General features: G+C 39.0%; 1 protein-coding gene across 2 annotated transcripts in view; it reads right to left on the reverse strand.

The window, feature by feature from the left end:
* Window positions 1-14,672, reverse strand: part of GPR155 (G protein-coupled receptor 155) — a 37,177-nt gene that overhangs the window by 8,664 nt on the left and 13,841 nt on the right. For both annotated transcript variants that reach the window (XM_081322343.1, XM_081322344.1), the window contains exons 5-13: window positions 12,902-13,057; window positions 11,142-11,225; window positions 9,398-9,518; window positions 7,753-7,837; window positions 7,573-7,660; window positions 6,852-7,065; window positions 6,013-6,129; window positions 3,428-3,561; window positions 1,328-1,423 (exon numbers count right to left, since the gene is read on the reverse strand). In XM_081322343.1, coding sequence (XP_081178469.1) covers window positions 1,328-1,423; window positions 3,428-3,561; window positions 6,013-6,129; window positions 6,852-7,065; window positions 7,573-7,660; window positions 7,753-7,837; window positions 9,398-9,518; window positions 11,142-11,225; window positions 12,902-13,057 — 1,095 coding nt within the window. The remainder of the gene's footprint in view (window positions 1-1,327; window positions 1,424-3,427; window positions 3,562-6,012; window positions 6,130-6,851; window positions 7,066-7,572; window positions 7,661-7,752; window positions 7,838-9,397; window positions 9,519-11,141; window positions 11,226-12,901; window positions 13,058-14,672) is intronic.

Below are 14,672 nucleotides of genomic sequence, written 5' to 3' on the forward strand. Positions count from 1 at the left end.
CTTGAAAAGTGCAATCCTACTCATTCCCCCTCCTAACCTTAAACTAAAACAATACACGTCTTAAAGCAATACACAATTTTAACGGCTACTTCTTCATCTCTTGTCAAGCAATAACATTCGATGTTAGCAACGTTGACAATCTAGTTATGTTTCCTGTCTGGTTTACCTGGGAAGGCTGAAAGCAATTTAATTAGCACAAGACTTATTATTTCCGTTCCTGGGGCATTTTAGTGGGATGTCAGCTTGACTTTAACATATTAGGGAAAAGACCAGCTGAAATCCTTCATTTTGACCATCTAGATCAGTTAAATCTGCATTCTCTTGGAAAACATTTTCTCTGGATGGATGGCTTCTATTAATGAAACATCCCTAACTACTGACATGGATTATTTCCCCCTTCAAACAAGTGGACAAGCTAAATTTGTCAGTGCACAATGAGCAGTTTTAATTTTATCAAATTTAAGGTAAGAAAATAGGCCAAAAATAAGTCAGGCACTTTCTCTCTCTTCTTTACAAACAGTTGTTGTTGTTGTTAGTTGCGAAGTCGTGTCTGACCCATCACGACCTCATGGACAACGTTCCTCCAGGCCTTCCTGTCCTCTGCCATATTCTGGAGTCCATTTAGGCTCACACCTACTGCTTCAGTGACTCCATCCAGCCACCTCATTCTCTGTCGTCCCCTTCTTCTATTGCCCTCAATCTTTCCCAGCATTAGGCTCTTCTCCAGTGAGTCCTTCCTTCTCATTAGGTGGACAAAGTATTTGAGTTTCAACTTCAGGATCTGGCCTTCTAAAGAGCAGTCAGGGTTGATCTCCTCTAGGACTGACCGGTTTGATCGCCTTGCAGTCCAAGGGACTCGCAGGAGTCTTCTCCAGCACCATAGTTCAAAGGCCTCAATTCTTTGGCACTCAGCCTTTCTTATGGTCCAACTTTCACAGCCACACATTGCAACTGGGAAGACCATAGCCTTGACTATACGCACTTTTGTTGACAGGGTGATGTCTCTGCTTTTTAGTGTGCTGTCTAGATTTGCCATGGCTTTCCTCCCCAGGAGCAAGTGTCTTTTAATTTCTTGGCTGCAGTCCCCATCTGCAGTGATCTTGGAGCCCAGGAAAATAAACTCTGTCACTACCTCCATTTCTTCCCCATCTATTTGCCAGGAATTGAGAGGGCCGGATGCCATGATCTTGGTTGTATTAATGTTAAGTTTTAACTTACAAACATACCCCAGTCTTAATGTACACATTTATATATGGGTTAAATGAGACATGCTATTAAATACATACGGACAAGTTCACATTATTAATTTGAGACAGAGGATATTTACCTGACCAAAATTAAATACAGCACAGAAAAATTGCAGTTCCACATAGAGCCTCCCAGGCTCTTGGTTAAATAACCACCACAAGCAGCTTGATAGGTTCTGTAAAGGAAAAACCAAATGAACACGTGCTACCATGAGCATCTTGTTGCTACGACTTTCACTGGCATTTCTCTTGGATTATAAGACAGATTTTTTTTCCCTCACCAGAACTCTTCAAGTTTAGTGAATTGCCCCTGTAGACTACTATTACTAAAACCAAAAGTTTACTGCAGGTCTGAATAACCTTTCTAGAGAGGGGTAACAAGACCATGACAATACATAGTTCTTATACATTTTCTTTCTGCAAAAAAGAAAGCAGATTAGCACACTGCTGTAGTTGAGCAGTTGCTGTCAGTAAAATGACACACACTTTGAGAATTACCCACCCTTTGTCTAGGGAGATCGCGTGGAATGGCTTTGCCAACGTAACTGTAGTGACAGGTGGAAGTACAATGATTACAGGTGCAACTGGCTACTGAATCACTGATTCTTAAGCCATAGGAAGCTTCCTTATATCTTTAGACAATTGGCCTAGTATCTAATTCAACATTGCCTAGATCAGGGGTAGGCAACCTCGGCTCTTTCAGCATAGCTGACTCAGGAATTCTGGGAGTTGAAGTCCATGAGTCATAAAAGAGCCGAGGTTGCCTACCCCTGGCCTAGATGAAGGGTGAAGAACCTTTCGCTTTTCAGATGCTATCAAAATGTAATGCCCGGCATCCTTTACCACTGGCATGTTAGCTGAGACCATCAGAAATGGAGTTCAGCATTTGGAGATCTACTGATGACTCATCTCTTGTCCACAAAAAACAAAAAAACAAAACAAAACACACCACTTTTGAAACAGGCTCTTCACACCTCTATCTAGATCTGCTATATATATAAATCTGCAATTTTCTGTGGGTCCGGGTATATTAAATTACCTCCATTGCCTTGTTTAGCATCAGGTTGTTCTGTCAAAGTAGATCGCAATAGGCTCTTAGAAAAGATGGCAGCTCTAACAAATGTCCCATTCCTAGATCAAGAGACCTTACCCATGGTCGCTCATGCCCTGATCACCTCCTGATTGGGCTACTGCAATATGCTCTATATGGGGCTGCCCTGGAAGAGAATCCAGAAACTTCAGCTGGTACAAAATGCAGCAATATGAGCAGTTATGTCTGTTTCTGGTAACTCCTCTGCTGCGTGAGCTGCATTGGTTACCAGTTTGTTTCTGGCTCCAATTCAAGGTGCTGGTGTTAATCTTTAAAGCCCTACCTGGCATGGGACTGATTATTTAAGGAACCACCTCTTCTGGATTTCATCTGCCTCTCCCTCCAGACCCAATGGAGTGCATGTGCTATGAGTTCCATTATCTGGAGAGCTATATTTGGCAGGCTCTAGGCCAGGGGTAGGCAACCTTGGCTCTTTTATGACTCGTGGACCTCAACTCCCAGAACTCCTGAGCCAGCTGGCTCAGGAATTCTGGGAGTTGAAGTCCACGAGTCATAAAAGAGCCAAGGTTGCCTACCCCTGCTCTAGGCTAGGGCGCCTGCATTGTAAAATCTTCTCCCCCAAGAGATAAGGCCAGCCTCATCACTCCTGATCTTTGGAAGGTCCCTCAACACCTGGTTCTGCTGGCAGGCTTGGCGACTCCAGGGGATGAGTGAACTTGTGAGGTAATTCCATTATTATTAACATCCCTCCATCTATTATTTTCTTCTCCAGTTTTAGTTCTGTTTTATAGTTTAATGAATTATTATTATTATTATTATTATTATTATTATTATTATTATTATTATTATTATTATTATTATTATTATTATTATTATTATACACTTTTTGGTAATGATTGTTTTATACATTTACCATTTCATTGGATTGTTGTACCAGAGTCATTTTCTATGACATGGGTGACCATATAAAATTGATGAATAAATAAATGAAATATAATGATTTAATTTTTTTAGAAATAACGTTACGCTAGTAGCTGATATGAAAAACACACTTTGGGATGGAGAGTAAGATAAAACAACCACATAACAAGAATCACACGTTTGCGCCTCCCACCAATGAAACTCTTACAGCAAAAAGGCCCACAATGAGAAGCAGGCAGAGCAGCACATGTCTGGCCAGCTGTTGGTCTCCAGTTTGCAGAAGCTGTTCTTCCTGAGCTAGGATACACCTCTGAGAACTGCACGGACTCAAACACTGGTTTGCTGAAAAACATTTAAGTGTTAACGCGTAAGGCAGAAACACAACACTGAATCCCATTGTTCTCTTAACGGAAAGTCATAAGAGAAACAAGAAAATGAGAACATGATCAACTGCTCTAAATAAACAGATACAGGCCTTGTTCATATAAGCCAAAATGCTTGGTTTAGAATGGGCGTGCTTTATCTGTAAACCATAACTTGTGATAGGGATAGGCAACCTGCTGTCCATTTGCAGTCTCCCGATATTCTAGATCAACCCCAGACTTTGCCACTGAAATGCAATTGCTCCCTTTGAGTTGCTCACTTCACAAAGAGGAAATTGAACGTTGATGCAGACAAAGGGTTGGTTCTGTTTGTGGTTAGAGAAAAAAAAATACTTTTTTTTTGAAAGACTGGAAACCTCATACCGCATGGGCATTTTGTCAAAAGAAGAAAAGATCAAATTGATGATTTGGGGATTAAAAAGGAATGAAGATTAAGATGGCATTTATTTAATAAAAAAGATGAGAGGCATAATTGTCTGTTTTTCTTTTTTCATTTCCTTTTTCTCTCTTTATCTTACTTTCTAACATTTGTTGTTGTTTTGTATACTTTTAGTATATTGAAGAGAGACAGAGAGATGGTTCTGTTGGCTTGCTACCCAATCCACACCTCGGTAAAGTCACCCCTGGCATCAAACAGCAAAGAAACACAGTAGTGACTATCCAGCCATTAATCTACACTTAAGCATTTTATAACAGAATAGAGACCATTTCTGCACACAAACAGCCTGCTTAGATTATTAGCAACATCATTTTCAACTTAGCAAGGTCAGTATTAACAAACCAGCATTTTTTGTGTCTACCAAATTGCAGTGGTATAAAATACAGTAGCAATCAATTTTAAGTTAATGATATTTATCACTAGATGGCAGCAAAAAGCTAATCAAGCTAATAAAAGCTCTTCTCCTCCAATTTTCAGAAGCCCCAAGGCTAGCTACTACAGGGCAGAATGGCTTCCTAATTTTATCTTCTTTACCAAACCAGTTGTCAGTTCCACCTATCTCTAGCCAATTATTCAGAACTTGCTTCCCCTAAGTGTCAGAACAGGTGATGGGATTCCCCTCTTTTTCCCCTAACTGTATTGCCCATCTATAGAACCAATAAAGATTTAGAGAGCTGCAACTTAGAAGGATTTCTAACTCTAAGTAAGTCCAAGGGTCTAGTTAAAGCTTCTTAAGCTTGAATATTTCTATGAAAAAGAAGAAACAAGGCACAGTTCAGGGAAGACAAAGATTTTCCTGGATGATACCTCATGGTGCTAGTTACCCTCTAATTTAAATCTAAGCCTGTATAAATAAAAGTTACATTAAGCTCTTGCTCTATGGTTACAGCATAACATCCATTTTTAAAAGAATCTATTAATATTACTAATCAGCAAATCTATCATTATTTCACTTTTTTCCTGTTTCATGCCAAAAGTTTAATAAAGGTAAAGTCTGTATGTAATTGAATTACTACTACCCAGCCACCACACTGCTTTTCAAATATGTGAATGTAATATTATAAAATCAATAAAATTTGTAAAAAAAAAGGAGGGCACCGAATTTTCTAGGCTATCCTATCTATGTTTCCTGGTAAAATACATGGGAAAATCCCACTGGAGGAAAATTCGACTTAGGGTTAGTGTTAAGTCACCATGACCTGGGACAGCAAAATGGACATCACCAACAAACTCAGAGTGCTTGGGTATGGTTAGGAAGGCAGTGAATTTTCTAGGCTGCCCTATCTATGTTTCCTGGTATAATACATGGGAAAATCCCATTGGAGGAAAATTCAACTTAGGGTTAGGGTTAGGTCACCATGAACCTGGAGAGCAAAATGGACATCGCCAACAAACTCGGAGTGCTTGGGTATGGTTAGGAGGGCAGTGAATTTTCTAGCCTGCCCTATCTATATTTCCTACTAAAATTCATGGGAAAATCCCATTGGAGGATAATTCCACTCCCTTTTGATCATATAACTGCATTTTGGGCACTTGGAAACATTTACGGCCATTTGCAGTGTCCTGCACTCATATGACCGTGATTTTCCACCTTTTTGCTGAAAACTGGCATTTACTTCAAGTTTTTGGCTAAAGTGCCCCATAGCTTTTGCTTAGTGACTGCCAGAAAAAAAAAGACCATAAATTTGGTTCTGTCATGTGGGCGATGTGGTTTTCAACCGTCATGCCTTACGACTATAATGGGCATGCTCCATTATGATAAGTTGAGGACTACCTGTATATTAATCATACTGATTCATCAATAAAGCAGGGTCAGTTATACAAAGGATAAAAAAGGGAAGGAAGGCCATTTGCAACAAAGTAGGCAAACTGCATGAAGAACTCTCTTGGTGAAATCTGTTTGGTTACGTTAAGATACTGGGTTGCATAATTTCTAAAATTTTGAATTTTATTCCAAACAAGATACTTTACCTGTCTCAACAGAGAAAGAACAGTTCTCACTGACTCCAGTAGTAGATGCAGATTCTCCTTCAGAGCAGCATAATTCTCCGTTTTGTTTCTGACATGTGTAGAACTCTACAAGATTCTCTACAAGGAAAAAAAAATTCTTAGGCTTTTAAAAAAGAAAATAACTGCAGTTGAATGTGCAATTGACTTGGGCAATAGTTAGGAAATATGCATATGTTTTTTTTAAATAAATTTAAAAAAAATCCGTAAGTAAAACATACATCATTCTTTTTGTCATCTCGGGCTAGCCCTTCTCCATACTGAGGATTGCTAGAAATTGTACTGAACTCCTACACAGCAAGACTGTGAAACCAATTATGCAGCAGATGTGGTTAAAACATAATAATTTAATATCTTGGGCAGCTCCTGTTGCAATTCCTTCAAGCAGCTGTGCATTTTCCTGAGGTTGCACAGATGGCTATCACGGCTTGGTGCATGATCCAAGTAAAATCTGATTTAAACAGTTGCAAACAGATGCTACAAGTCCTTTGAAGCCCTTTCCTCTTTGGGGTCAGGCCTTCCATAGCCCAAATCTGGAGGGCCATCTTAACCCTAAGTCTGCCCGATCAGCATAATGTACTCAATCTCAATTTTGAGATGTCCATTCCTAGTTGCATCTCTATTCCTCACTTTAATATGAGGGACTCTACCTCATTTCACAGATAGCAAGACAAGGTGCTTGTGCCCCCATTACAAATCAGCAAATTAGAGACCTTAGTCTTTCCTCTTTCGACAAATGGTAAGAACCACAAGCAAGTCAGGTTTCCCTGCTTCTAAAACTAAGTTGCAGTTGTTCATTATACCTCTTTCCAAGGGAGAATCTGTTTCAGAATGAGAGACAGTGGGGGAAGGTTTATAATGTTGATTCGCTTCCCTTTCGGGTTCTTCTACTTGATGTTGAGATTGCTGGTTTAGAACCTCATAATTCATCCCTGCTCTCCCAGATCGGTTCATACACATGAGTGACACACCCGAGAACAATATGCTGATTGTTACGATTACTGCAGTAGTAATCACCTGGCCAAAAGAGAAATCGAAAGGAGGAAGGTAGGCAGAAATTAAATGATTATCATTACGATTCATTGCACAGTCAACCAGATGTTTAAACTGGATTTGGAATTTTTATCCACCTATCAAGTCCTCCCCACAGACCTGGGAAAGGCAGATGTTGACGTTTAACAGTGGTAAAAGTATCATTGCAGGATATAAGCAGTTCCGAGTAAAGCTGCCTTTTGCAACTGACTGATGGTGGAATTTGTCAATGCCGATGGTGTTCAAGTGGTGCTCCAGTTGTTTTGGGATTATACCCAAAGTACCCATGACTATTGTTACTACCTTTGCTTTCTTTTGCTGCCGTCTAAGAGAAGCCAGACTCTTAGAGTTTTTCAAATTTTGGGGAGTAGGTATATACTCAATTAATTTAATGCCCCCCCCTTTCCAAAGCTACTTCTCTTTATCAAATAATGAGCTTTTGAAAGTTCATTAAGCACTGATCAACAAGTGGTAATAAAAGACTTTCCCTACCTGATGTTTACCATAAAAAAATGCTGAGTCAATTTCACCAGTGTGTTTTCCAGCTATCAGAAGAATTCCAACAATAACTACTGGGATGCTGCAAAATGTAAAATACAGTATAAATCACAGATAGAATTAGTTTGTGACATCCTATAAATTTTCTTAGAGATGAAGAACTTGCAAACTTACCCCCAGCCAGCTATAGTAATAATTCCAACAGGAATCTTTAGGGTTTCCCTTCTTTTCAAAAGGAGAAGAGAAAGGGCTAAAAGGCCTATTGAAAACAAGGAGAACATCTCAGGCTTATTCTTTTCAGGAAACGATATTTCCCCCACAAAAAGAGGATAGCTCTCCCTCCCTGTCTCTGTCCTGTACTCAAGAGGCAGCCACACAACACGCCTGCTGTACTTATAAGCAATAAAATTAGCTTGTGGGACATAAGAACAGGTCTATCATGCAAATCAAAAGCAATATTTCATTATGGGGATGTCCTAATCGGTATGCCTGTATGTCACGACAAGAGTCAGTCAGCATGAATGGAAGAACAAATTGGGAGAATTCTATTTTAAATGGAAAATAATTTTTAGGATTAATGTGATATATAATGTTACCATTTCTGCAATCATATCTGTGTAGCTCTTGCAAGTTTTCTAATCAAATAAACATTTATTCAGAATTGCAAAATATAGGGTATGGGTAAATAAGTGACAACCGTTTTCAGACTTTGGGGAAATACTGACCACAACTTTGCTTATTAGAGCTGACATGGGGTTTGGGGTTGCAGGTTTGAGTTCTAAGTAACATGCAAGATAAAACTGCTTTTTAAATGCATATCCTATCACCAGCCAGCTGGTTGTGAACATTACAAAAGACAGGCTGTACTGAAGGAAATGGGCCCATGGGAAATCTGTAACTCTCTGGTCATATTCATTTTCCAGTCCTTTTATCAACTGGAAGTCACTCCCAAGGTGATTCCTTCTATTATGATGGTTAAATGCTTCATTTCTTCTCCATGACACCTGCCTTCCCTTGATCTTCAGTAAAGTCCCATTCCCTCAATGCAAAAGGGGACATCCCTGAGCAACTAGGATTGTGGGTTATACTTATCCAAGCATAATCCTTCAAGCAAATCTTTATATTACATCCAATGGACTTCTAATCACGTAGTGACAACCTCCTTGATTTTTTTCCTCCCTCCTGCACTTCTATAAAGGAATGGACAGGAACAGTTACCAAGAACAGACTCAGATAAAAGAAACCCGAGTCCGGGACAGAACTACAGTCTAAGACAGCCTCTCAGACAAGACTTTCACTAGTTTTTAAAAAAATAAAGAGACGGAGCCAAAGGGTGTTTATACTTCCAAGATTCTGTTTATGTAACTCAATAATAAAAGTAGTATTAGCCTGCATGGACTTTTGGTTTCCTAGTGTGGTCTATCATGAAGGGTTTAAAAAATATATCTCACAGCCCAATAATCTATTTCCAGACTTTCATGGGAGATTTTAAGAATGGACATGAAGGTTGAAGCTGACTCAGTAGTGACTGTTTAATTGGTAAAGAGACTAACTGGATGGAAACTGGTATTAAAGCTTATGCTTCAGGTACATAGTGTAATCTCCAAGCATTGTCCCTTTAGCATTACATCACGGGGGTAAAATTCGATGGCGTCACGTGACGTATCGTGACGTTTTTTGCCTTTGTGGAGCCAGGGTGGGCGTGGCCTGCACGTGACGCATTCGTCCTGCGGGCTGCCAGTTAGATACTCCTGCATTACACCATCAAAGAAAACACATACTGTATGTTTTTATAGGCCAGAAATGACTTTCTACTTACCTGTCCACAGAAAAGCACTATACAGGGAACAGTACAGGACAATGAAGACAAGAATCTGCACAAAGATGCTTTTCTTCTCAATAGTGAAATTCCACATTACCATTCCAACACAGGCTACACACTAAAAAAAATCAAAGCAGTTGTGTTTAGTGTATATTTTATGACTGAGATGTAACCGAAGAAATCCTAATTAAAATCTCTCCTACAGTAAAATGACTAACTCTACATGGTTTTAGAAGAGGCACGAAGATGAGGCAGAGCATGACAAACCTTTCAAACAGCATGGCATCATCTACTGCAGGCAGACCTTTGTCAAATCTAATCATTGTCAATCATTTGAAAGCCCTCTGGTCTTCAGGAAAAAAAATATTGATATTGTTCAAAATTGAAGTGAGAATAAAGCCCACTTTATTTAAACGAAATAAAGCTAACAAAGATTTCATTCTTTCTTTTTTTTTAGGAAAAAATATATAGTGATTCCACAGATACTTTCTCACAATGCTGCATCTGTTTTGGAGTCTAGTTTCCATATCAGCATTGTATTGTATAACTTGCTTCTATTTTTTTTTTAAAAAAAAACAATAGTCCATACTGTTAAAAACAAAACATCTTTCTCAATTAGCACTAAAATACCAAAAAATAAAATGCTTAAATTTTTAGACATGAAAATGTTGCATTTTCAGTCAAGGATAACTGGCAGTAATATGAAAAAAAGCAAAGTACACTGGACACAATCTAACTGGAATGGCTCTTTTGTGCTGCATCTGCTTAGGTTTTTCCTCATCTGATTCTCCAACTGCAGTCTGTAACCTATGCTTTGTAAGGAACACTCTGACTGCAGGGGGTGGGGCGGGGAATTTTCATTGATCTAGGTTTAGGTTTAGGTTTAGGTTTATTCGATTTCTATACCGCCCTTCTCCCAAGGGACTCAGGGCGGTTAACAGGGCATATATAAATAAATAACAGTACAAAAATTAAAAAGAGATTAAACCAATGCCCAATTAAAATACAATAACAATAAAATAATAAAAAAAACCGTTAAAAAGACCCTCCCCATCAGGCCAGACCAGCTAGTTCAAAGAAGTGGGTCTTCAGACCGCGCCGGAAGGAGCGAAGGTCCGATGCCATCCGGAGCTCAACCGGCAGTTGGTTCCATAGCACCGGAGCACCCACAGAGAAGGCCCTCCCCCTGGGGGCCACCAGTTGACATTCCCTGACCGGAGGCACCCTGAGGAGACCCTCTCTGTGGGCACGCACAGGGCGGAGGGGAGTTGACGCCGGCAGCAGGTGGTCCTCGAGGTATCTAGACGAGACACGTCAAACTCGCGATGTAACATGACGTCGTGCGACGTATTACAACTTTTCCCCCATTGCTGTCAATCGGGTGGGCATGGCTTCAGTATGATGCATCCGGCCCGTGGGACGGCAGTTTGACATGCCTGATCTAGACTCTGAACTTACCTTACAGGAGAGTCAATATCAGGTATTATACTTACATATAGCTTCATTCACAATGTTTCTATAGCAGCTTTTGTTTAAAAAACACCAAAGTGGTGTCACACATTCTTCCATCGTTCACCCAATATAAAACACATATAATTCAAAGGCAATAACAAAGTCAAAACCTGCTTGAGGGAGTGCTTGCATTATATACCTTCTGTTAAAAGAAAATAGTGTCTGCAAACTACACAACGACCATTCCTGGGGAAAAATGTTTAGAGATATAATTCTCCATTTCACTGACCTGAGCAATGAGTAAGTTAGTTGTAAGCATATGGGGAAGCTGTTTGTATTTTTTACTCAAAAGAATAACCCCGAGGGACCAGATCTGAAACACAAGAGTGAACACAATGTAAGGCTTTCACTTCTCTGAAATAATTATAAAATATTCCACCCAGATTTTTATTTCAATGACATTCAAATAGTTTGTACAATTACTGCTAAGGGACTTTCCTTGCCATGTGATAGTTCCATAACAAGCTCTGGTAGCCTTAAAACAGCTGAAAATCAGTCTCCTCTTTGTCTTGGCATTCTCATTTTTTCTAAGCTAGCTAATTACCAAACTCTTAAAAATGAAGACTCTGTCCTACCTCCAGAGTTTCACAGACCTAGCCCTTTATCTCTTTGAGAACACTTCTACTAGCCTGATACAAGAGGTCAAGGCTTTAAAATTCACTCCTAGGCAATAATCTTCACCCCCCCAACTGAAAACCTTAAAAGGAAAAAAGAGGATGGGCAGCAGAGTACAATAAACATTGACTTCTCTTTCTTCCCTTAGCCAAATAAGCTTCTTACTTAATAATCTGGACATGTTTGTTTTTGTGAAATAGCAAACAGCTTCTTCTTTAGCAAGACAAGGGTCTGTTTAACTGGCAAAGGATCTGAGTGGAACTGACCTTATTCTATTTAAAACACAAGTTCCCCCCCCCGCCCCCCAAAAAGAAAAGGAAGCCTGGAATCTTGCAGACTCATCTGTTGAGCTGTTGGTCACATTATACAGAAGACCAGAACGTATGTGGGTGCACAAGATGGGCTTCTTGCAAAAAGCTGCTGAACAGAAAAGGGGGGAAAAAAACACCCCTCCTCCAATTTCTCTTCCTTTTTAAGCTTCTGCTTTTGTTGACGATTCATAACGTAACAGAAATGCAGCGTGAATGGTATGACAATTATAAAAAAACAAACCAAAACCTAATAATTTATCATCACGATTAGTTTTCTTGGCATTCTTTAAAGTCTTGCATTTTACTTAATTCGTTGACTTATGTTTCATTTCACAAGGAGTTCAAGACAATATATACTGCATTCCCTGCTGTCCTCCCAACAATAATCCTGCGAAGTAGTAGTTCAGCCTGCATGAGAGAGAATGATTGGTTCAAAGTCAACCAATGAGCTTCTGAGGTCAAAGGTTGACAGAATCCGAATCTCCCCTCTCCTTTTCTGACACATTGATCCTCATATCTGTAAAGAAATTTATTTGTGCCCCTTTGGAAAGAAGAGGGAGAGGGGAAAATGTTTGCCAAGTATAAAGCGTTAGAAAGAGATTCAGAACAGTTGCAGCTTCATTTTATTGCTCTGGAAAAAAGGACCAGGAAGGTTTTGGACAGGCTCGCAAGATTCTGTGAATGTATCCTGTATAAGCGATAAGATTCGTTTCCTGCCAGGACTGTTCTTTGACCTGGCTAACTTGAAGGGCTGACAACATAATTGGGATAGCTAATTCCTATTATTCTGTTTCTCTTCAGGCAACAGACTAAAGTAGGAACCAGTGGCACAATTCTGTACTGTACGTATTTACAGATAATTTAATCCAAACTGCATCTCTGACGCACAATGAATGAATCAATTTGCTCCATTATGCCCAGGATATGTCCAAATTATCCCCAGTTTAAGGACTACTGCTGTAGAACCTATTTTAAATGGGACTATTAACACCAATTCTTTCTTTCTTTTCCTCTCCATCTTTTGAACACAAAACAGCACAGTTCTGATTAACGTGATACTCACCAAAGAGACCAGACTAACAATGCTGATATCAAAGCTGACGTTCTGAATTGCTGCTGCCAGTCGGTCTGGATCCATAGAGGGAATGGTCAATAGCCACGCGGAAACATACATGATGGGGGCAGACACAAAAGTACTGATCACCATTCCAGAAGTTATCTGCAATCACAAATCAAAAGTAACTGCACATTTCCATATTTTTTTTTACAATGCCCAACAATTTATTCTCTGTACCAGCTTCCTCTCTGGGAGTTACTACAGAGGTAAGCATGTTAGCCTGAAAAATAAAACCAATATTGCATAGGTTGACTATAAAGGCATTTTTATTCCCCCATTTATTTTACTGGGATGGTATCTTTACAGGTAGTTCTTGACTTACAAACACAACTGGGGACAGAATTTCCATTGCCAGGTTAGGCAGTTAAGTGAGTTTACCCAACTTTATTACATTTTTACCATTGTTGTTAAGTGACTCCCTATGGTTATTAAGTGAATCGCAGTCATTAAGCGAATCCAACTTCCCTCATTGACTTTGCTTGTCACAAGCCAGCTGCAAGTGCAAGGACCATTAAGTAAGTCAGTCAGTCCATTTTTTCAGTAGTGTTGCAACTTTGGTCACTAAATAAATGATTGTAAGTTGAGGATTACCTATACTGTATATGTACCTCCTTTTGCATGTATACCACTCCCCCTTACTCTAGTATTAAACAGAGAAAGTATAGATGCCCCTGTAATCTTGAGGAATGATTACCATTACTTAATTCTTTTCCTGGCCTAAAAGGCTACTGAAATATTTAAGCAAAGATTGTGCCATCTGAAACAGAGATTTCTTGAGGCTTCTGCCATTTAAAAATTATCCTGGCATATTTTTCACTTGGCTGTCAAGTTTAAGAATTACGGCTTTTAATAGCTATGGATTATTTCAGGGAACCACAGAAATTCTGCAGCTAAGAAAAGCAACAATGACATTAGTATTAACACTGTCACCGAACAATTTATGGCCAAAAAACATATTTTTTGAAATTCATAACAAAGTGCTAATAACCTGATCATCTCAAATGAAAACATTACACTTTGGGAGATTAATCAGAGGATTCTTTTTTTTAAAAAAAATATGCTTGCTTTGAAATCTTTTGAGGTCAAAATCTGAAGGTTGTCCATAATGTCTTACATTACATCTGCTTAAACAGGTGTTGTCGCAGTGTAATAACAGCCAGAAAACACAGGGATGGGAATGCATAAAGCAATAGCAGCCTATTCCAATGGCAATTTTCTTCTTCACAAATAAACTTAGAAGTTGTAATTGAATAATAAGGAATGCTATATCATGAGTCCTCCTTCTTTTTTTCTCTCCAAAGGGAAACCCAATAAATCCAATAGACAAAGGCTGTGGTTATTTTTTAAATTATTCCCATTTAAGTACCTTTTGTCTCCAGAGTTAAATGTTTTAATATGAATCAACTCATGAGTCTGAGTCTGGTTTCACTCAAGCAAAATTAACTGCAATGGAAGTTAAATGGAAAAATGCAAATTTAGATTGAAAGGTATCAACTTTAATGCTACTTAATCTCAGGCTATACAATTTTTCCCCCCTGAGACTTCCGAAAATAATCAGTTCTTTTACCCATCCAGAAAATTAATTCCAAAAATGAACTTCAAAACAGATGCATGCAACTTCTGAAATATTCATCAGCATATTTACGGTAATTATTTTCTAAATAATTAAGATTGCTATAATTTTTCCTCAACGTGAAGAAGCCAGTAAAACTTGCAC

This window comes from Vipera berus (assembly GCF_964194415.1).
Source record: "Vipera berus genome assembly, chromosome: 1".
NCBI lineage: Eukaryota > Metazoa > Chordata > Lepidosauria > Squamata > Viperidae > Vipera > Vipera berus.